Here is a 24,036-nt window from a genome sequence, read left to right as displayed (position 1 = left end):
AATATATATATATATATATATATATATATATATATATATATATATATATATATATATTGAAGAGAAGGAAAAATACACATACACAAAGGCCCCCCCCCTGGGAAAAGACCACCTGTATCAGCTACCAGAGCTAATGGGAACACAGCCATAACACCCCCCTGCGTACTTTGGCTCCGCCCACCTCCGCACTTACAACACCTGGTTGACAGGTAGGCAGTGCACATGCGCAGATTCGCCGCCAACATGACAGTTTGACTCGGGTCAGCTCAGGAATTCTGCACTCGGACTTTACTATGGACCTGAGAGGACGATGGAGACTTTCTCTGGGAAACGGCTTCTGGTTCTGCTGCCTGCTCCTCGGTCTGGGTGAGTCCGGGCGCCGCTGACGTCTTTCCCGCTCATTTATTTATTTATTTATTAGAAAAGTTCCTCGTGACGATCGTGGCGTTTCACAAAATGGCGCTAATGTGGCTGTTCTGAGTGAAACCAAGGTCTTCCGGTGTTTTTATGGCGGCTCAGTTTGTTTTGCTGTGATAATGGTGATAATAGTGATTTATGACGGTCATAAAGTGGCTGTAAAGCGGCTAATTTAGTCTACATACGTGACGAATTGGTCAGTTTGGTTCGTTTGACACTGAAGTGAAGCAGATAGACTTACATAAATAAGAGAAAGAAAACCGTTTGGGTCACCTGACAGGGAGATACAGATATAAACGCACTGACGTCTCCTTTCAGTTCAGCCCTGCTGAAAAATGACCATCAGAAACTAATGGTTTTGCTTTTTTAATGAAAATGGGCTTAATGGTTTCAGTCAGAGACCTCTAGTTTCCTGTAGAACACCTTTAGATCCCATTGGAAAGCCATCAAATGCATTTAGAATCAGCCGTTGTTCACCTGTTAAACCATTAGGGTTCTTTACATAGTGATTAACCCATTACAAAGGCCTAAACACGTTAGGAACCAACAGAAACACAATGGGTTCTATGGGTCGTTCTACAGAAACGTCCACTTTTCTATCTCTCCATAGGAGTCGCTGGTGTTACTGGTCGTCATTGGTGTTACACATACTAAAGGTAACACCAGAGACATTTTAAATAAAAACGCATTTTACAGAACAGCGGCTACAGAGCATCAAACCACATGTTGTCAATCATGGAATATCCACTAAAATATGTAATTTAATCCATTTGTGTTCTGTTTTTTCATAATTACCTCAGAATAAAGTCGGTCACACCAGTGACTTCAGCTAAAAGCTTAATATGAAATCATGAGCTAAATGAGAAAATCTCTGATAACTGAAAGACACAGTGGACTCACCATGAGCTTTTCTTCATAGATCCTCAGAAAACAGGTAAAAGGAAGTCGAGTGATGTCATCAGTGTGACTTTTATTTCGAAATAAGAGATTTTTTGTTACGCCAGTAACACCAGTGACACGACTCCTGGGGACAACTTTCATTATATATTTTATAATATTTATTTGCCATTTGTTTTCTTTATGTCATTTAAAACATATATTCCATAGTCATGTATAGATTATTGTAGTTAAAATTGCAGAAAAACATGTTTTTTTATTTCAAAATATGGCCTCAGCCTTCACACATGACTGTGAGGACGAGCTCTTCTGTGGTGCTTGGAATTCTATATGATTGATTTAAAAACCAATATTGCTAAATTGAGGCTCAAGAAGGTGTAAATGTTAAAATAACTTTAAAAATAAGTTTTATTTTAAAATATGAATAAATTGTAACCCTAATGTGTTTTTCAAGTTGTAATATATCTGTAAACGCTAGGGACACAAAAATGGACGTTTCTGTAGAATGACCCAGCAGGGAGTACAGTTCACTCACCTGCTGCTCAGATGTTCTCCACACCAAAGCTCTGAATGTTCTTGTACTGAGGCTAAAATAAGCTCGCCAAGGCCTACACAAGGGATCTGTTCCACTCTTTTCACTCTTTTGGACTGGAAGTCACAGCCCAAGTGAACGTTTTAGTGTTGCCTTATGACAACAAACTGTAGCAATACAATAAGAAACCTCAATATTACCTAGTAGTAGTGTTCATGTTTACCTCTGTGATATTTCTGTAGTAATGCCTTACAGTAATCTAGGATCCCATAGTAAACAATAGTAGTTGTGCGAGTTTACGCTAGTATAATCCTGTAGACAGTTCCTTTAGTAACACAAGGCCTATAATTCTTTCTCATAAGGATTGTTAAGGCCTGTTTTTGTCACTGCTTGGCTGTTCTGGTTATGTAATTGCTACTTGTCCTGTTTTCCTGTCTGCAAATACTACATATTAAGCAACCTTATGCTTATATATCAAGGCTTTAATAGGCTGAAGTAGTTTAATGCTGGAGTTTAAACACAGACTGATTATTATTGTTATTATTATTATTATTATTATTATTGTTGTTGTTGTTGTTGTTGTTGTTTTATACAGGGGCACAAAAAATAAGTCATATAAATAAAAACCAGTAAAGCTAAAGATGGAAAGAAACTATGTGAAAATGTCTTTTCCAGCACCTTAAAAAAACAATTAAATCTACACAATTTCAGTTTAACCACAGTAAATGCAGTAAATCAACCAAGATGAGTTTGGTGCTAATGTATCTAACTTATAATGGACCTTTTGAAGGTGTTTTTTTGTCATTCTCACTTCACCACAGACAAAGAAATTATTCACAAAGTTTGTATTCGACATTCTTGACATACTTGAAAATGGTTTAAATTGCAAAGTTTGCTTAACTTAGTACTGAGGCTAGGTTAGCTGAGGGCAAAGTGCGTTCTTATTGGGAAAAAATCTGCTCCTGATTGGTCCCTGTATGACATTGGATGGCCCTGTGGTGTTATCCATGACCTTGGGAACCCTTTCATTGGTTCCCTTGATTGGTTCATTGGTTCCCTTGGCCTTGGGAACGTAGAATGGTGAAAATATCTGACCTCGGAAATGTATGGTCCTGGGAACATATGACCCTGGGAACGTGAGGATCAGGAATCATAGAACCTTGGGAGCATATGACGTTGGGAATAGAGGGCCTTGGGAATGTTGAACCTGGGAACTTGGAGGGCTAGAATCATAGAACCTTGAGAACCACCTTGGGAGTATATGACATTAATAACATAGGGCCCTGTGAATGTAGTGCCTTGGGAACGTAGGGCCTTGCGAATGTAGGACTTTGGAAATGTAGAACCTTGGGAATATAGGGCCCTGGGAATGTATGACCCTTGGAACATGGGGACCTAGAATCATAGAACCTTGAGAACCAGAGGACCTTGGGAGTATATGACCTTAATAACATAGGGCCCTACGAATGTAGAGCCTTGGAAATGTAGGGCCTTGGGAATATATCGCCCTGGAAACGTATGACCCTGGGACCTGGGGACCTGGAAACGTAGAACCTTGGGATTATAGGGCCCTGGGAACATGGGGACGTGGAATCATAGAACCTTGAGAATAGAGGACCTTGGGAGCATGTGGCATTGAGAACATAAGGCCCTTGGAACATATGACCTTGCAAAGGTAGCAGGTATGCTCCCCTCCTATTGGCTTTGGAACGTTTTAGTTTACCACAAGATAATTGCAGTGATTTTCAAAAACACAAATAATTTTTCCTGTAGAGAAAATTGGCTCAGACCTGGAATTCATTGCATGGATATATTTATGTTAGTGTATTATCCAAAAACAGTCAGTCTCTGGGATACCAGTGTGCGTTAAGTGTACGTAAAGTCATAGAGGCAGAGAGGAACCACTTTGAAGAAGCTTCCAGAAAAAACACCCATCCCGAACATTTTGAGGCCATGAGGAGCTGCGCGGTTGAGATGATTGAAAGGTCTATTTTTACCGGTTTTCAGTCTTTTGCTGGAGAGAGCTGGTCTTTCCCCGCTGACGTGAAACCTTGACAGTAGCGACTGAGATGTGCGCTGTGCCTGAGGATGAGCTGTCATTCTTCCTGCTTGGCCTATATTTCCCTTATGAGTCTCGGTTATTTTCCAGCCGCGTGTCCGTCACCAACACGTTTATTAAGGCAGCGTGAGGTGACTCGGTTTCATGTGACAGGCGGTGCAAATTCCGCAACATTCCTGCATAGATTCCCTGCCATCTGGGTTCCGTTGGGGATACTGGGAAGAATTCCCAGCTCGGTGTTTTCTCTCGAGTCCGCTCGTCCCGTAATTATTCCTGTGGGCCTTTGGTGGTGTGGCAGTGTGTAACTCGATCGGTCTTTTCCACAGTGGCCTCGTTTATGCATCTGATCACTCTCGTCTGCCAAGTACTTGAGCAGGTGTGAAATCTGCTTGTGTTATAGAGATTAAAAGGCCCAGATCATGGAAAAGTGATGCAGTTTGGAATTTTTAAGTCTTTTAATGTTTAAAAACATACCGTTCAGTCCATATATGGAAATCAAGCTGCTTGTTTTGAGTTCGTTATTGTAGTGATGTCACAGAAACCAACTCATTTACATATCTGCCTATTCACCATAATGCAGTTTAGCCCCGCCCATTCACGCTGAAGTTATAAGTAGTGTTTCAGCCCTGACTGCTTTTAGACTGAGGTGCAGAACAGGGCAATCAGAGCAGAGCTCATTTACGTATATCAGTCTTAAAGGTACAGCAAAAAATAGCAAGTTTAATTATTGAGTTATTGTTGTTGTTTTGTGGTTTTTATGTACCAAAGTTATAAGTGGACCTGAAAGAAAAAATTGCATTATCACAGGGATTACATTGTACTTTGTGTAAGTGTTTTATATATATATTTTTCCACCGTTATGAGTTGTTTTTTTGTGGCAGTGCTGGTTCTTTTTTGTCCTTTCCAACTTAACAGATGCCAGAAAAAAAATATTGTGATATATTGTGTATCGTGATGTTGTATTTTTGCCATATCGCCCAGCCCAGTGGTGTCAATTCAAACAGAGCTGCTGTTACTGAGGGAGCTGAGAGTTCAGCAAATAATGGATAATTCACTCTGGATTTATTAGTTAGCAGACTTGTCAAAACTATGGACATGACAGATTCGTAGTGGATTAAAATCACAAATCTTGTCGATAATCACTCAAATCACTAAAGTGGCTCCCTAGATTATACCAATCTAGTTTGAACAGGGCTTTAGTCACTATTCGGATGGGATTATCTTTACACAAGGAGGTGGGTAATGTAAATTTTACTGGCATTTCTCAGCAATTTTATTCCCGTCCGAATGTGCCACGCCAGTCCTTTTTAGAGATTCTGGCACCTTTTACCTTCTATTAAACGAGCCATAAAAGTAACCTCTTATTATATTAATCCTGTGTGAATTGACATGTAAGTAAATATTCAATCATATTCTGTACTAAATGAGTTTCTTAGGTACGGAGGCTCAAAGCAGTGTTTACTTTTGTTCTCTGTTGCCAAAAACGATTCGATATGTAACACTACAGTCCTGTGTCACATATAGAACATGTAAAAATTACATGTAAAACTCAGAACATGTATAAATCACAGTAAAAACTTGTCTTCATTCAGTGAAGTGGACTGTTTGTTGGTGGTTGGCAGTGGTTAACACCTTTGCCTTCTACGCTGTAGGCTGGGGTCCAATCACCCACCTGGGCAAACACCCTACACTATACCAATAAGAGTCCTTGGGCAAGTCTCCTAACACTGCCTTCACGTACCTGTGTAAATATGATCAAATTGTAAGTCGCTCTGGATAAGAATGTCTCCCAAATGCCATAAATGTTTGCTGTGAATTGCTGAGCTATTGGCGATGCTAATGACGCTACATTCACTTAAGACAGCAAGGTAAATCATTAGGGTAAACAAAATAACAGCTAAATTAAATATTGTAACATGTTTTCTATGCTTTTCTTGAGCATAGAAAATCCTGGGCGGCAAATAAATTAAAGTATAAATTAAAGTAATAAATTAAAGTAGCCACTCCCGTTTCAGTCATTTATACTGAGATTTCTTGTCCTGTGAGAATCGGTCATAAACAGTAGACGTCTTGTGGTAAACTGCCGTTACTCCACCTCCCTATATAAAACTTTTCCTACCTGAATAGGGCTTTAGTCTGTTTTTTGGGGGTCTTGGATGGCGAGGGGGTGGTGGAGGTCACTGTGGTTGTAGTGGCCTGGTCTAAAAGTTCAGGGCTGAATATAATTCCAGCCCTGTTGTTTGCACACCAAGCTCCAATAATGACCATCTGAGATCTGCTCAGAGTGAATTATCTCCGTGACGGAGGCTCGTTCTGCTGGTTGTTGTGCATCATGCACGTGGTTCTTTTAACGTGACGTTATTGATTCAGGACACTGGTTCGTTCACATCAATGACAGACGTGAGTCACTTACCTACACGAATGCGGACCACCGTGTTAGAAAGATCGGAACTGAGCAATTATGGCTTTTAACGTGAACATAGCTGAAGTAAGACGTTGCTTGGACCCCTCCAATGTCCAGAAACGGCGCTGCGTGCACCGCCGATGTTTACCACAATAATAACTGCAGTGAGGAGGATGCTGTGCTGCTCTCCGATGCTCTCAGTCTGGGCAGACTTGGCTCACGTCGACTTTCATCACTGGCGGATATTGGCTGTATGTTTACACGCCGCTCTGTGGACTCAAGTGTCCGTTTGAACTCATTTCTGAGAACTCCAGTGGGAAACGTGTCCTCTCCAGCTCGCTCCTCATCAGCGCCGTGCTGTCTCACCAACATCCCTCTTGTCATCGGAGTATCTGATTAGTCTTTAGGGTCTCCACAGGCTTCGAGAGGCCTTTGAATGTGACGTGTTTGCTGGAGCGTCGCCTTTGCGCGCTCATATTTAAGTGGGTCTTCGAGCTGCTGTGTAATCAGTCTCCAGGGACGAAAGCCAAGCAGACGGTGAATTTGACAGATTGCTTATTTGCTTTTAAAGGAATGGTGAAACGTCTACGTACCCCTGATGTAGTTGATCAACTGAAACATCTTGGCTGTCTGAAATTTGCTTTGTTAGTTTGGCTCTGGTGCTACGAGGCTAACGTTGCCAAGACTGGAAGTCAATAGTCACCAAAATCGTTTCTGTAAATACATCCATAAAACTTTTCTCAACCCGATCAAACCGCGTCCAGGTCTTTGTTAAAGTCGTGTAGACATGTCGGTGTGGTTTAGGACGCAGTAGATTTGTGTAACACCACAACCAGCAAACAAAGTGACGCTGAAGTGACACTAACCAACCTACAGTGGTGAGTGGTATTCGTCTGTTTCTCAGAGTCCTTAAGCAAAGCTCAATGATGGCAGTGTAGAGGATGGTTCATATGGCAGTAGATTAATATTTATCTTTCAGCTGATTTTACCTGCTCTTTTTTGATTGGTTATCTTGTGAACTGTGATGCATGATGAGTGTAGCTTATCCGCTTAAAGCCCCTGTTTAAAACAGTCTTTTAAAATGCTATTTTAATTGAAACGATGTGCTGCAGAATGTGTTTACAAGCCTTCTGTCACTGGCTGGCGTTGGTACCTGAGACTTTGAAGGCGTGGCTATGCAGATGACCACACATAAAGGCTCATGGTGCACACACACCCTCCTGAAAAGGGACTATTTAGGTTGATTACGTTGTTGTCTGTTAGTTTAAGTTGTCTATCCGTGTTATTTAGTGTCAGGGGATTGGGTTTGTGTGTGGGGGGGGGGTGTCACCGTCACGGTGAAGTGTGGCTAGAGGTGATCTATCCTTCGAGTCCAGGGTTGTGCATGTGCCCCTTTCACAAGTGTGTTCAATAAAAAGCACTTGTTGCAGCAGAAGCATGATTACCCATGTGTTTCTTCTTCTGTCGAAGCTACAATATGTAGCTCTAAAAATGCAGGACTGCTGTCTGATTAGAACTGTGTGGGCATGTCGGGACACAAAATGATTGACAGTAGCATCTCCCAGGCAACATACCCAACCCAGCTCCATTGGCAAGTGATACCGACAATCAAGGTGGTTCAGCCCTACATGTTTGAGGCCCCCCACACGTTAAAATGGACCACTTCGCTCTTCTTGGCTGGCCTCTGAATGGCGAGTAAAAAGTGCTAATTGGTCAAGCTGTCTAACGGTCATTTAAGAGATCTATTTACATTCTGCAGCTAATGTTCAACAACTCAGGCTTTCATCTTATGACGTGTAGATCGGACATATCGTGTATTTGAATGCTTGGCACCAACAGAATATCAGTAATCTGTAGCTAGCTAGCTAACTGCTGGACTGTGCTTCTGAAATGGCTTTTAGTTTAACATTTTTTAGCTCAGTCTGAGAATCTCTGGCAATAAAAAGCATGAAAAAAATCACTCTGCGGGGAAACAGCTGCCATAGGATATTATGGAGTTTTGAGTAGAATATCTTTTGTGATCTAAAGGAACCCTTACTGTGAACTTTAGCCTCTTATTCTCCAGGGTATATTTTGGTTTTTCCATCTGAATTTACGTGACCAAATCGTAAGGGAAATTATTCAGTAACTGCATGAAATAAATGTACATTTTAATTTTATTTATTTATTTATTTTTTGTAAAAGCTCCCCTCAAATTAACAGAATGTGTTTTATGATCATACACATATTGCTATATGCTTACAATTTACTGCTGAAAGCCAAAAATCTTAGACGTTCTTTGTATTATTTTATAAAAATAGTTTGTACAGAGCAGATCACTGAAGAGACGCCATCTGTTTATAGTTTATAGCCCAGATTTGTGGAAAAATGGGTCGACTTTCAGTAGACAAGAAAAATTGAGAGTTCAGCTTCTTTTATTATAAGGGTTTAAAATTACATCACCCATCTATTTGACTGGAAAGAAGACAGTTGCAGCTCTCATACGACCCCCACCTTTTGAATGTAGCTTATGAAATATGAAAGTTATGAAGAATATGACGAAGTGCGTTTTGGAACCACCGGTGGTCTCAAGGAGTTGAAAAGGTTAAATATGAACAAAACCTCACAGTGTAGCTGAACGCTGTGGGTTAAGAGAAGTTTTGAGACATTATTTACAGAAAAGATTTGGGTGACTAATGACTTCAAGTGTTTTTAGTATCGTTGTTAGTAATGTTAGCTTTGTAGCTCCAGCATTAAACTAAAGAAGCACATTACATCAAACATGTCTTGGCTGAATGACTACATATGGGGTAAGGTGGAAAAGGTGGTTTCACCAAACCCTTCCCCTAAACTATTGCTTTATCAAAAAAATCTAATTTGTCTGTCAGCAAAGACAAAAAATGTTTGCTTCTTCAGTTTTGCACTGGAGCTATGAGGCTAACGTAGCTAGTAAATAATGGAAGGTTATTATTTGTAATAAGCAAAATGGGCAGAAGCTAAAAAAACAGTAATAGTAACCTGAATTTGGTCTGTATGTTTGTCTATATTGGTAGACAACGGTGTATCATGCAGTGTCAGAAACCACATAAGGAAGTCTATTGAGATTACTTAACAGCTCCATGTGGCTGTTTAGGCCTGCAGTTATCACAGTGCTAACTTGTGGGCTATAAACTTCCATTGCTTGTTAGCTACATTAGCCTTGTACTTCAGACACCAAACATTAGCCTTGTACTTCAGACACCAAACATAATGACTGCTGTCTGAGTACTTTTGGGGTTAAGAGAAGAAATTGTGCACTGAACTAATTATGTAATGTAGATGTTCTCTCTTATGGTGTTGAACCTTTAGCCTGTGGGTGGCGTGGTTGTCTGACCACATGAACTACCCAGTTCTGTGTTTTCTCTGCTCTGACTCTCCCGATCCAGGCCATGAAGTGTTTTGATGATTATCTGAAGTGTTGTGCCTGGTGCTGGGTTTGTGAGCAGGGAGAACCGGAATTGCTGATCCTTGTTGCAGCATGACTGAAAGATTTAAGCCGATCTAATCTGCTTCTATCCCAAAGCCGAGACCTGATCAGGTATGAGGTGAAAAACCACCCCTTGGATCAGCCCTCGCCTGTAGGGAAGGCGTGAGACAGTTTCAGACACGATGTATTTCTTTAGAAAAGTTAGGGAAAACTCCTTCAGGCCATGAGGAACAAACACTGAAAGACTCAAAAAGAGAAACTCCCTTAGAGCTTGAAGAAGAACCACTGAGAGGAACCAAGACTCAAAAGGAGAAACTCCCTTAGAGCTTGAAGAAGAACCACTGAGAGGAACCAAGACTCAAAAGGAGAAACTTCCTTAGAGCTTGTGGAAGAACCACTGAGAGGAACCAAGACTCAAAAGGAGAAACTCCCTTAGAGCTTGTGGAAGAACCACTGAGAGGAACCAAGACTCAAAAGGAGAAACTCCCTTAGAGCTTGAAGAAGAACCGCTGAGAGGAACCAAGACTCAAAAGGAGAAACTCCCTTAGTGCTTGAAGAAGAACCACTGAGAGGAACCAAGACTCAAAAGGAGACACTCCCTTAGAGCTTGACGAATAACCACCGGGAGGAACCAGGACTCAAAAGAAGAAACTCCCTATGAGTATGAAGAAGAACCACTGAGAGGAACCAAGACTGAAAGGGAGATAAATTACTAAGAGCTTGTGGAAGAACCACCGAGAATAACCAAGACTCCAAAGGAGAAAACTCCCTTAGAGCTTGAAGAAAGACCACTGACAGGAACCAAGACTCAAAAGGAGAAACTTTTTAAGAGCATGAAGAAGAACCCCCAAGAAGAACTATGACTCAAAAGGATGAACTCCCTGAAAGCATAAACAAGAACCACTGAGAGGATCCAAGACTCAAAAGGAAATAAATTTACTAAGAACCACAGAGTTACCAGGACTCCAAAGGAGAAACTCCCTAAGAGCTTGAAAAACAACCACTGAGAGGAACCAAGACTCAAAAGGAGAAACTCCTTAAAAGCATGAGGAAGAACCACTGAGAGGAAACAAGAAGCCAAAAATGGAGCTCTTCTTGCTCTGATCTGCACTGCAAAGTGCTCGTAGGATACCAGTAGGACAGGTTTATGAGGTAATTAAATGGAGGCACTGAGATCACAAAGGTGAAAGAACTATGACAGGGTTATCCGGCCTTGGTCTTGGAGATCTACCATCCTGGAGAGTTCAGATCCCAACACACCTGGCTCTAATATTCAGACACCTCTGAAGGCCTTATTAGCTGAATCAGATGTGTTAGATCAGGCTTGGCGTTTAAATCTACAGGGTGGTAGATCTCCAGTACAAGAATTGGGCACCCTGGATTTGTGAGAAACACCCGTGTGAGTAAGTTCTGTAGAACAGTGTCAGACGACAGATCTGGTGGATGTTAATCATAGACAGGAAGTCTGGTGGAATGATAAATCTTCTTAGACATGACCTGAAATCAGTTCACATGAGTATTGGAGCTTATGGTAGCCAATCAAATTGGACGCTTTATTCCATAGTTAAAATGTACTGGAACATCACAGCTGCAAATTAGTGGCTGAATTAAAGGCTTGTCGGCCTCTGGCAGGATTGTCCAGCTTAATGGCCTTCTGCAGCCATGCAGACTGATAACTTAATCTGACCCTCCTACTGAGTCAGTGTGCTGAAATGGCAGTGACACAGATTATTATCAGAACAAATGGCTGCACACACTGCTAAGGAAAGACAGGGTGGAACCAGGCTGTGTTTTATGGCTTCATTACTTTGCCTCGAGGGCCTCATGGACCACATTGGTTGACTATTTAAAACAGTTGTTTTCTCTGTTCTCACTCTCCCAGTTTAGTATTTGGTCTGTAAACTGCCCAATGTAGCACACAAGGAACTCGTGGATACCTAGAAGACTAGTTTGGCAAAAACCAAATACAGCATACTTAAAGAAATGTTTTTTTTGATCACATGTTTGTTGTCTAAAATTTGCTTCATGCCTTTTGCACTGGAGCTATGAGCCTTATTTAGCTGACAAGTAATGGAAGCGTATACCTTGGTCTTTGACATGACATGCATTGTTTTGTGTCCATTATTCTCCCAAAAAATAATATGAACATCGGATTATTCGACAACACCTCTTTTTTCAGTGCATCCATATAAAATTCATCTTAGTCTAAAAATGGCAGGTGGTGCAACCATCCAGCCACATATGTTGATTTAAGTGAACTATCAAAAAAGGTAATTTAGTTAAAATTCTAAATAAATTAGTTTGGCATGATTTTGTCTTTGAAAACTTTAAAATAAAGACTTTTTTGCAAAATAAGGTAACTTTAAAAGTGCTTAACTCTCTAAAATCTTTTGTCTGCAAGTTCTTCCTTCCTCAAATAACAACCAAAAACAAAGGACTTTTATTTTGACATGCTTTTACGCAAGAGGGGTCAGGTACTCAGTGAAAATTTTTTGTCTGCAACTTTTGTCCTTCCTTCCCCAAATATCAGGCGGCACAACCAAAAACAGAGGACTTTTATTTTGACATGCGTTTACACAAGAGGGGCCAGGTGTTGCATCATAAAGAAGACCCCAAGTGGCCTTCACGGTGCAGTGCCAAGGTCAGCAGTAGTTCTCGTGTGTCATACAGTGTCAGAAACCACATAAGCAAGTCTGTTAGAGATGACTTAGTAGCTCGACTTGCTCAGGCTTGTTTATCTGACTCCTGTTCATCACTCCATGCAAAAGAATGGGCCAAAATCCTACTGGTGTTTACTGGTGGCTTTGGCCTGGTCAATCCAGATTTAAACCCTATAGAAAATATCTGTGGTCTCACTTTAAACACAGACCAGCTTGGCACTGGTTTTAGCTGTTTGAAGCCATCAGTGTTGAGTGCAACAGTATTAACTCTTCTTTCTGTAAAAGGTTGTCTGCAAGTTTCCCCTCAAAACCTCAGCATTTAGAGAAATCAGAGAGAAAACCTCTCCTATACTAAATTTATTCAGTTCTTGCTAATTTATTGTCTAAGAATTTGTTGTTCAGGCCATGAAAAGCTTAATGTTTTGCTGTGTTGAGCTCATTTCTTCCAGTGAAATTGGACAAAATTAAGACATCAGAATGTCAGTTACTACTATTTTTCATTATGCAGTGTTTTGTTATTCACCTTTATGCTTAAGAGAAAGACGTTTGATATGCATGAGCTTTCCTTACATATTAGCCTTGTAGCTTCAGTGCTAAACTAAAATAGCTGACTTCTTAGTTTTGCACTGGAGCTACAGGGCTAATTTAGCTAACAAGTAATTGTGTTATTATAGATAATAATGTGTCTTATGGTCTTAGAAAACACTCTTTGTAGAGAACGTATGAGCTTTCACTACATATTAGCCTTGTAATTTAAGTGCTAAACTAAAATAGCTGACTTCTTAGTTTTGCATTGGAGCTACAGGGCTAATTTAGCTAAGTTATCATGTTATTATAGATAATAATATGTCTTATGGTCTAGATATGTATGAGTTTTCACTACATATTAGCTTCATAGCTATTGTGCTAAACTAGAATAGCCAATGTCTTAGTCTTGCACTGGAGCCACAAGGCTAATGTAGCTAACAGGTAATTGTTATTATAGATATTTATGTCTTATGGTCTCAGAAACAACATTATTTTTTAGATGAGCTAGATCTTCTTAGTCTTGCACTGGAGCTACAGGGCTAATTTAGCTAAGTTATCATGTTATTATAGATAATAATATGTCTTATGGTCTCAAACAACATTTTTTTGTAGATGAGCTAGATTTTTATGAGCTTTCCTTACATATTAGCCTCGTAGCTCCAGTGCTAAACTAGAATAGCCAACTTCTTAGTCTTGAACTGGAGCCACAAGGCTAATGTAGCTAACAAATAATTGTGTTATTATGGACAATAGTATGTCTTATGGTCTCCGAAACCACATAAGCAAGTCTTTTTTGAGATTATTGAACAACTGGACACAGTTTGGGGCAAATTGGGGATGATTTAGGTGTGCAGTTAGCACAATGCTAACTGTATGCCAGGGTTTCTCAGTTCTGGCCCACATTTTAGTGCTTTTTCCTGCCAGTTTAACTCAATAATGGGCTGTTAATAGTTGGATAGGTGTGGTAGGAGCAGGAAAAATGCTGAAAAGTGCAGGGCAGTGGTCTTTTAGGCCACAGTAGAGCTTAGTAGAGCTTCAGTGCTAACTAAAGAAGCAAACTTCAGACACTAAGCATGTCTTGGTTGGTTGACTACATTTGAGGTGATGGTGGAAATTGTGTAGATTCTTCGCTGAGCTATTCCTTCTATTACATGCGATTTCACTGTTGCCATCTTGCCTGACTTTCCAGATTGCAGCTAATTGCAGCTGTGACCTCCCTCGCCTTTGAACGTTTACCTCAAAAGGGACGAGGACAGTCGCGGTGCCGTGTGGCCGCCCTCAGAAGCGGTGTGATGTAACCGTGTGAAACTGTGTGTTGGAGTGCCGCTAGCTTGTATCGTTCTGTCAGTGGCATTGCGATGACTGTGCTAGAGATATGAATATGTTGTAGCGGTTGCTGTGGGGACAGCTGGCTCATCAAAAGGATCTCAAGGACATTACGGGCGATTATTCTGCTCTCTATTCATTTTCCAGCTCCCTAAAGTTCGCTGTCAGTGGGTGTCTTTTTGTTCAAGCGTCCATTGGACTTTTCAGTGATATCTGAAAGGGCTTTTGCTGAGAAAGTTTCCCAGAAATGTGTGTCAGCACTTTAGCTAACAGCCAGCAACTGACTTTTTAGCATCTAGTACAGTTGATTCCTAGAAGCTTTTTACTTTGTCCTGTCAGACTTTTGCCTTTCAGGCTAATATGAGCTTCTACCGTTACGTCAAGGCAGAGCCAGATCAGGTTTAGTACGCTGCAAAAAATGGTATGTTTTGAAGCAAAATGATCTTAAATCTAGTCCATATGTCTAATATTTCCCATTTTGAGTTGCACTTATGAGATTATTTACCTTATTTCTTTACATTATTTACTTATTAGCCTTAGCAAGCCTGGGATTTTGAGGGACCACCTTAGCACCTTTATTTATGGGAGTGAAAGCAACGTCCGACTCCTTTAGATAAGCACCTCCGGTGTGGTGTTATAGATAATAATATGTCTTATGGTCTCAGAAACAACATTTTTGTAGATATGTATGAGCTTTCCTTACATATTAGCCTCGTAGCTCCAGTGCTAAACTAGAATAGCCAACTTCTTAGTTTTGCACTGGAGCTACAAGGCTAATGTAGCTAACAGTTAATTGTGTTGTTATAGATAATGGTTTATTATATTTGTTAGTGTTATAAATGTATACTATTACTATTATAAATAAAAGTTCAAAAATGGTTCTACATTTGGATAATTGGTTTAGGGCCTTTACATTATGTGACGGTTCTTTAAAGGGATCTTCACTCTCTAACATGTGATTTACAAAGATAGGTTCTTTAAAGAAGCATCCATTGAAAGGTTTGTTGGGGAACCAAAAGTGGTTCTCGTCTGGTGTCTCTCAAAGGAACCTGAATTTTTAGAATGAAAGAAACTTAAAAATAAAAAATAAAGGTTTCTAAATGGTTCTTTGCTTGGATGTTCTGTTTAAGGAAACTCTTTAATTTGTGTTGAATCGTTATGTGAAGGTTCTTAATAAAGGTTCTTCACACTCTAGCATCACATTTACATCTGTTAACCATCTATTAAAAGGTTTTTTAAGGAACCACAAAGTGGTTCTTTTCTAGTATTGCTCCTCTAATTTTAAGACTGAAAGCAATGTCCAGACCCCTTCAGCTAACCACTCTTAAAATGTAAGGTTCCTAAATGGTTCTTCAATTGGATGTGCTGTTCTAGGAAAAATCGTTAACCCCTTAAAGTCCCAACTAAGGGCTTAACGATTAATTACACACTAAGGCTTATTATTCAGTAACTACAGGGACTTTAATGCAAACTGCCTGAGCTATTAGGTTATGGAAGTGCCTGCCGGTGAGCCCTGGATATTTAAGGGTTTAACCCCTTACGGGTCCCAGTTGCTGCTGCGTAGCTCTTTGAAAAAAGTCTGTTGAAAATGCAGATTCTAAACTTTCAGTCACCACATTTCTAACCACATTTCTATTGGTGAGTGGAAGTGAAGGTTGGGGATATCTCAGTCCAGTTTTTAGTGTGTGATGATTCTGAACTCATATGCATGTTTTGTTTTTGGCCTACTTTTAAAGAAATGACCTTTTTGTCAAATAAAGAAGCTGCTAGTGTTCTCAGAATGGTGGACTGGCCAGAGCCCAGACCTCAACATCTCTTTTTTTTGGGTTACTTGGATGGTGAAAAGCAACATATACTAAACCAGCTTCTATGACTGAACTTTGATAGTGTGGAAAAACATCCCTGCAGATTTCTTTGAAACACTGAGTGCGATAACTGCAGAAAATCAGATTTTGTCAGTAATCCGATTTACTTGCACATGAGCAACTAGATAATGGGGAAACTCCAGGTCTACATGAGTCAGGCAGTAATCAGATTTCTGCTTTGCAACCGGTCAATAAACTCACAGAAGAAGACGTGACGTAAACGTAACGTAAAACTCAACCATTTCACCACTTTACCTGAAACTATGAACATAAGATAAAGGATATTTAAATCCTTCATTTTGTCAAGGATGTAGTTGATTTCAGTGTTTTGCTGCGTTGGTACCGCAGTCTGTTTCGCACATGCGCAGACTGAGAGAAACGAAAGAAATCAGAGTAAGAGTTTACATACACTGAGAAATCTGATTACTGAGCTAAAATCCAGCCTCTTTATCAGATTTCTAAATCAGATTTCTAGACTCAGTGTGTGCCGACCACTTGAATAATCAGATAACTGCAGAAATCTGATTATGATCAGACTATTGAGTGCATGTAAACACACTCATCGAAACAGAAAAAACTGTCGGTACAGATAATAAATTGAATGTAAATGTATTTCATCGTGTAACTAACTTTGTATGTGAATACACTTAAATGTAAATTTAGACTCAAAGGATTAATGTTTTATCTGTTTATTCTTTCTCTAATAGTCTCTCTCTCTCTCTCTCTCTCTCTCTCTCTGTCTCTCTCTCTCTCTCTCTCTCTCTCTCTCTGCAGTGCTGCATTCAGGTCCAGTGTATTGTATAGAAGTTAGTGCTCCAGAGGAAATTAAAGCGGTACGTGGAGAGACGGTCACCCTGTCCTGCTCTTTCACTTCCACCAGTCGAGCCACCGACCTCCTGTCCGTCAACTGGTCCTTTAGACCTCAGAGTGGAGGCCTGGCCCACAATGTGAGTTTATTTTTTTAGGCTAAAATGCCACTGAATTCATTTGAGAATTGAGTAATTAACCTATTGGCTATGATTTGACAAATCGACTAATTCAACTACTATGCCTTCTGCAGAGTTTCCACAGCATGGTTTAATGAAACAATAGAAGCCATTTCACCCCCTACACTTCCTGTAGTGTATTACAGTCTGTCAGAATGACTGTGTGGATCATATGAACATTATAAAGCTTTTTAAATGAAACAGTAGAAGCCATATCGCCCCCTACACTTCCTGTAGTGTATTACAGTCTGTCAGAGTGACTGTGTGAATCATATGAACATTATAGAGCTTTTTAAATGAAACAACAGAAGTCATATCGCCCCCTACACTTCCTGTAGTGTATTACAGTCTGTCAGAATGACTGTGTGGATCATATGAACATTATAGAGCTTTTTAAATGAAACAGTAGAAGCCGTATCGCCCCCTACACTTCATGTAGTATATTACAGTCTGTAAGAATGACTGTGTGGATCATATGAACATTGTAGAGGCTTTTTAAGTGAAACAGTAGAAGCCGTATCGCCCCCTACACTTCCTGTAGTGTATTACAGTCTGTCAGAATGACTGTGGGGATCATATGAACATTATAGAGGCTTTTTAAATGAAACAGTAGAAGTCATATCGCCCCCCACGCTTCCTGTAGTGTATTACAGTCTGTCAGAGTGACTGTGGGGATCATATGAACATTATACATACATACATACATACATCAACTAAACCGCTTATCCTTCTGGGTCGCGATGGGGTGCTGGAGCCTATCCCAGCTGTCTTGGGCGGAAGGCAGGCGACCAGGGTCATTTCTGTGTGGAGTTTGCCTGTTCTCCCCGTGTCTGTGTGGGTTTCCTCCGGGTACTCCGGTTTCCTCCCACAGTCCAAAGACATGCAGTCAGGCCAATTGGAAATGCTGAATTGCCCCTAGGTGTGTGTGTGTGTGATTGTATATGTATGTCTGTCTGTCTGCCCTGCGATGGCCTGGCGACCTGTCCAGGGTGTATCCTGCCTTCCGCCCATTCGAACATTATAGAGCTTTTTAAATGAAACAGTAGAAGCCATATCGCCCCCTACACTTCCTGTAGTGTATTACAGTCTGTCAGAATGACTATGTGGATCATATGAACATGGTAGAGGCTTTTTAAATGAAACAGTAGAAGTCATATCGCCCCCTACACTTCCTGTAGTGTATTACAGTCTGTCAGAATGACTATGTGGATCATATGAACATGGTAGAGGCTTTTTAAATGAAACAGTAGAAGTCATATCGCCCCCTACACTTCCTGTAGAGTATTACAATCTGTCAGAATGACCACATGGATCACATGAATAATATAGAACATTATAGAGCTGATTTCCTGGCTATGTATATAGTTCAGTCTTGCAATGCCAATGGTGAATCACCAGTGAATATTCTTTTTAGTCTAGGCTTCAGCTTAATCTGGGTCTTGGGAGCCCTTTTCAAGTAAAAAGTGCATTGACAATAAATATCCATTATTGTTGTGTGGTCTGTTTGGCAGGTTAAACACTAAACTACACACTACAGTCTTGTTGTATCAAAAATATCAAGCAACTTGTCCACAATAAGTGACGTCAGAGCTGCTAATTTCTTAATGTGTCCATTGAAACTTCAGAGTGCGGTGCCTCAGGCCTGCTAGAGCACATTTATCAGCTTTTTATCATGAGTTAATGTCCTGAAAGGAAGGCAATATGAGTGTAGTGCAGTGTGTTGCATCTGCTGAGAGAGTTTGCTGATGTTGTGAGAGCGTATATGACCGTGAGTACTCTGGGTTCTCGTATTGAGAGCGTGTTGAGAGCTCTTGGCCGAGCAGAGGGGGCAGGCCAGACCACATCCTGAGAGAGCCATCTCTCTTCAGACCGCTTACCTCATGTGAATTATTCACAAAAGCGATATGACTCCATATGAACCCATATGATGAATTATTCGCTCGGAGATGACTCAGCTCTTCTGAGAAGAAGCCCAGTGATGGAATCGCCTGCTAACGTAATCTCTAAATATTGGCTGTGCTGTCAAGATGGGTTGGATAGTAGTGCTGTAACAACTGTTGACAAAGTCAATGACGACATTCCAGGATTCAGGGAATCTGGAGAGATCTGTGTGTAAGGCTAAAATATTTCGGAAAACCCTCTTTAGTAAACATAGTTCATTTCAGCATCTACAAATGCATCCTACTGCGCAAGGCAGAAGCCATATATCAACAACCTCCAGAAACACCGCTGACTTCTCTGGGCTAAAGCTCATCTGAGATGGAAGCAAAGTGGAAACGTGTTTGTGTCTCACAAGTCAAACTTTCAGAATGTTTTTGTAAATAATGAACATTGCATTCTCTGAGCCAAAGATGACCATCTTAATTGTTACCCGTGTAAAGTTCAAAATCCAGTGTCTATCATGGTACGTGAGGGTATTAGTAGGTAACTTGGTCAAGGAGAGGGGGCAGGCCAGACCACATCCTGACAGAACCATCTCTCTTCAGACCGCTTACCTCATGTGAATTATTCACAAAAGCAATATGACACCATATGAACTCGTAAGAGGAGTTATTCGCTCTGAGATGACTCAGCTCTTCTGAGAAAAAGCCCAGTGATAGAATTGCATGCTAATGTAATCTCTAAATATTGGCTGTTCTGTCAAGATGGGTTGGTTAGTAGCGCTGCAACAATTGTCCACAAAGTTAATGATGACATTCCAGGATTCAGGGAATCTAGGGGAATCTGTGTGTAAGGCCAAAACACTTTATTCAGTAAACATAGTTCATTGCAACATCTACAAATATATCCTACTGCGCAAGGCAGAGGCCATATATCAACAACCTCCAGAAACACCGCCAACTTCTCTGGGCTAAAGCTCATCTGAGATGGAAGCAAAGTGGAAACGTGTGTTATGGTCTGATGAGTCAGACTTTCAGAATGTTTTTGGAAATAATGAACAGTGCATTCTCTGAGCCAAAGAAGACCATCTTGATTGTTACCAGTGTAAAGTTCAAAATCCAGCACCTGTTATAGTATATATTAGTAGGTAACATGCATATCTTTGAAGGCACCCTTAATGCTGAGGGGTACATTTGCATTTTGGAACAACGTATGCTGACATCTAGATGACGTCTTTTTCAGGGACGTCCCTGCTTCAGTATGCTTTACATCACCATAGCTTCATAGTAAGAAAGTGCAGGTGCTAGACAGGCCTGCTGAAGTGTTATATCAATCAAGAAAGGGAGAACATTCCACTTTCACAACAACAATTGGTGTCCTCAGTTTCAAATGCTTGCTGAATTTTGTTAAAAGGAAAGGTGATGTAACACAATTGTGAACATTTACTTTACTTTTTTGGAATAGTTTGCATGCATCAAATTTAGAATAAGCACAGATATATACAAAAACATTACATTTATTTAGTTGAAATGTTAAATTTTTTCGTTGTAGTGTTTTCAATTGAATGCAGGCCAAGAAGAGTTTGCAAGTCACTGCTCTCTGTTTTTATTTGCATTTTTCGCACTTTCCAAATTTTTCTAATTGGGTTTGTATATAAAACAGATTTCCTCCACTTGCAGTACTCTAAGTTAATAACTTTGACTTATATCTAAGCTTTAAAAACATTTATTAGCAGATTTCTGTCTCTAATTCAAGATCTTGTGGACTCAAATCTTTATGATTCCTATATCCATGCAGTGATAAGACAACTAAGTGTTACATTCACTTGGGTTTGAGCTTAGAGTTGCAGCCCTAATGGAAACTTTATTTAGCTGCGTTTGCGTTTTTTTGTTTTTTTTTTACCTTCTCAATCGTTTCAATCGTTCTCAGTCAGGTTTGGACCGCCCCTGCACGTCTGTGTTCCAGCGCATAAATCCAGAGCCGTGCCGGAGTGACCGGCTGGCACAAAGCAGCTCCGACTTTAAATATTCATTAGATTTTATTGATTGGGGGGGCTGAAGGCTGTGAGGTGTGAGTGACAGAGCACAATGGATTCGCATTTAAAACAGAGCGAGAGAGAGACTAAGAGGCTGTATGTAAATTAATAGCTGGAAAATGCAAATTTAGGGAAGTATTAAAGGGGAATTCCACCCAATTTTTAAAAAAAATCCTGCACAGTTCACTTATTGAGTTGCAAACAAAGTCACACAGAGTGGTTTGGTGTGAAATGGTTCAGATGTCTTTACAGTGGTGGTGATAGGAACGTGGAGTCGCCATGACTACAACAGAAATATAGACATTTTATTTACCATCCAAAACCACCAGTGAACCTACACGAGTCTTCTGAGTTTATATGGAGTGTTGATGATGGAAAATAGTGGAAAATCTGATTTACTTATAACCTGATTCTGTTCATAAGCATTTCATGTAGTAACTTTCTGTGAGGGAGCTTTTAGAGGTGGACGTCTGGTTCCTATCACCACCACTGTGAACAATCCTGACTGAGCATTTCACACCAAACCACTCTGAATGACTTTGATTACGTCTTAACCAATTAATCGTGCAATTTTGAAAAATGGGTGGAGTTCCCCCTTTGAGAGGTGGAGGAGGGTCTGCTGATCAGGAAAGAGTGTGATGAGAGGTGAATGTATGCATGAACACGTCTGAGTTTTAGTCACACTTTAAAGGAGAGTGTGTGTGTGTGTGTGTGTGGTGGGGGAGGTCAATGAGTTTAAATGTGTGTGTGCATTTGTGTGCGTGTGTGTGTGTGTGTGTGTGTGTGTGTGAGTGATGTCATCGGCGCTCACTTGCTCAAACAGCCACTCTCCATAATTAGCTCTCAGTGGAGTCATGATGTCATAGCAGGATTAGAAGGACAAATTCAACTAACTCTCTCCCTCTCTCTTTCTTTCTGTTGCTTTTCGCTCTCTCTCTCTCTTTCTCTTCTCTCTCTCTCTCATTTCTTTACAATGTCTCTCTGTGTTTTTCTCTCTGTCTCTCTTTTCTCTCATTTATTTGTTTTTCTCACTTTCTCCTTTCTCATTTCTTCTCTTCTTCTCTTTTCTCTCTCTGTCTGTTTATATCTCTCTTTTCTCTCCATTTTCTCTCATTTCTTTTCTCCCTCTTTTTCTTCTCACTCTTTCTCCTCTGTTTTTTTCACTTTTTCTCTCTCTATTTTCTCTCTCTCTCTCTCTCTCTCTCTCTCTCTCTCTCTCTCTCTCTCTCTCAGCCACTGCTGTGTGTGTGTTGGATGTAAAGTCATGTATACTGTAGAGTTTGAGGTCCCACGTGAGTTTCTTGCTTCCAAATCAAATTCCAGTGGACTCCCCATTTATGTGACGCCTCACCAGTCTGTCATCTTAACTTATTGCTCTTGATGATGATGATGATGATGATGATGATGATGATAGTAATAATAACAACAACAATAATCACGAAAGGTGGAACATTCATCATGGCGCTTGAGGTAGATGCGTGTCTTCTTGTTGACTGACTGACTCTGTTGTTAAACTGTGTGTGTAAGAGTTTGTAAGGTTGCACAGTTTAGACATTTTAGGTGAAACGGTTTCTTTGCTGTGGCTTCAACCTGCGATCCACATTTATGAAATTATGATCCATATTGTGGTGGGTTATTATTGTTAATCTTTATCATTATTTTTTCCTTCTTTTAGTTGTTTAGTTTAGGATCTGCTGGTGTGAACAGACCGAGGACATTTCAGACCCCCATGTAAAGACCCCTAAATCCCACAAAATCCTACAAAATCCCAGTTTAAAGTGTACAGTATGTGATCATCTCTGTTGTACTGAACCCCATAAGGAGGGTGTAATAAACAGAGCAGATTACATGGAAAGACGTTGGAGGTGAAGCCTAGTGAAAATAAAAATCTACATGAACTAAAGCAGCATCTTCTGGCGTGTGAGCCTCCCCTCCTCGGGCGGTCTGAGATTAAATTATAGCCGCCTCTGTCTCTGGAGTCTGGCTTTGAACGCTGCTCCATCTTTCATTTCATTTTTACTTAATAAATCACGTTTATTTAACTCATTATTTTTGCTCTCTGTTGGCCAATTTTAATAGATTATTATGAAAATGAGTCACTCGTCTGTTGAATCTGTTCCTAATTAAGTAATTACTGTGTGAAATCATGAGGGATTTTATCTCTCAAAATTAGTGTCACTGCTTGAATTAAGTTGATTTCAGTGCTGTTGAAATAACTGACCTGTCCATGCTCTGTCTTCTTTCATAGCAACCGTCGCTAGGTTGACTAAGCTTTCCAGAAACGTCAGCAGAAATCTCATTTAGCCGATATGACAGTATAACTGACTCTAAATGTAGGTATTGTGATATAAACTGAGTCTGTTCTACAGTTTCTCATTAGGTTGAATGAATAACTGACTCTAAATGTAGGTATTGTGATATAAACTGAGTCTGTTTTACAGTTTCTCATTAGGTTGAATGAATAACTGACTCTAAATGTAGGTATTGTGATATAAACTGAGTCTGTTCTACAGTTTCTCATTAGGCTGAATGAATAACTGACTCTAAATGTAGGTATTGTGATATAAACTGAGTCTGTTCTACAGTTTATAATTAGTTTGAATGAATAACTGACTCTAAATGTAGGTATTGTGATATAAACTGAGTCTGTTCTACAGTTTCTCATTAGGCTGAATGAATAACCGACTCTAAATGTAGGTATTGTGATATAAACCGAGCCCAAATGTGACGTTTGGTGGTTTCTGAGATTCTGAGACAGCATTTTCCATGACATCATGACGCCATCATTGCGGCCCATTGTTTAAGCTGTAGTGAAGCTGCTGAGAGTGTAGGAGGAAGGACTCACTGCTGCTCACCAGGCTTTGAGCCAAGGGTGTGGTCAGGCCTAATTTAAGCTGTTTTTCCTCTTTTTTTTTCCTTCATTTCCCGCTCTTGCTGCACTTTTTTTGCCTTCCATTACTCATACTGTCTTTGGAACCTTGGAGGAATAACAATTGATCTG

General features: G+C 40.2%; 1 protein-coding gene across 1 annotated transcript in view; it reads left to right on the top strand.

Moving 5' to 3' along the window:
• Positions 1-213: 213 nt before the first annotated feature.
• The window catches only part of mpzl3 (myelin protein zero-like 3), a 32,204-nt gene continuing 8,381 nt past the window's right edge, over positions 214-24,036 (top strand). Inside the window, exons 1-2 of the mRNA XM_036562885.1 lie at positions 214-366; positions 16,908-17,080. Coding sequence (XP_036418778.1) covers positions 294-366; positions 16,908-17,080 — 246 coding nt within the window. The 5' untranslated portion in view covers positions 214-293. The remainder of the gene's footprint in view (positions 367-16,907; positions 17,081-24,036) is intronic.

Source organism: Colossoma macropomum, unplaced genomic scaffold (assembly GCF_904425465.1).
Source record: "Colossoma macropomum unplaced genomic scaffold, Colossoma_macropomum, whole genome shotgun sequence".
In the NCBI taxonomy this organism is placed as follows: Eukaryota; Metazoa; Chordata; class Actinopteri; order Characiformes; family Serrasalmidae; genus Colossoma; species Colossoma macropomum.
Note: the sequence above shows the minus strand (reverse complement) of the source record. Positions and strands in the feature narration are given on the sequence as shown.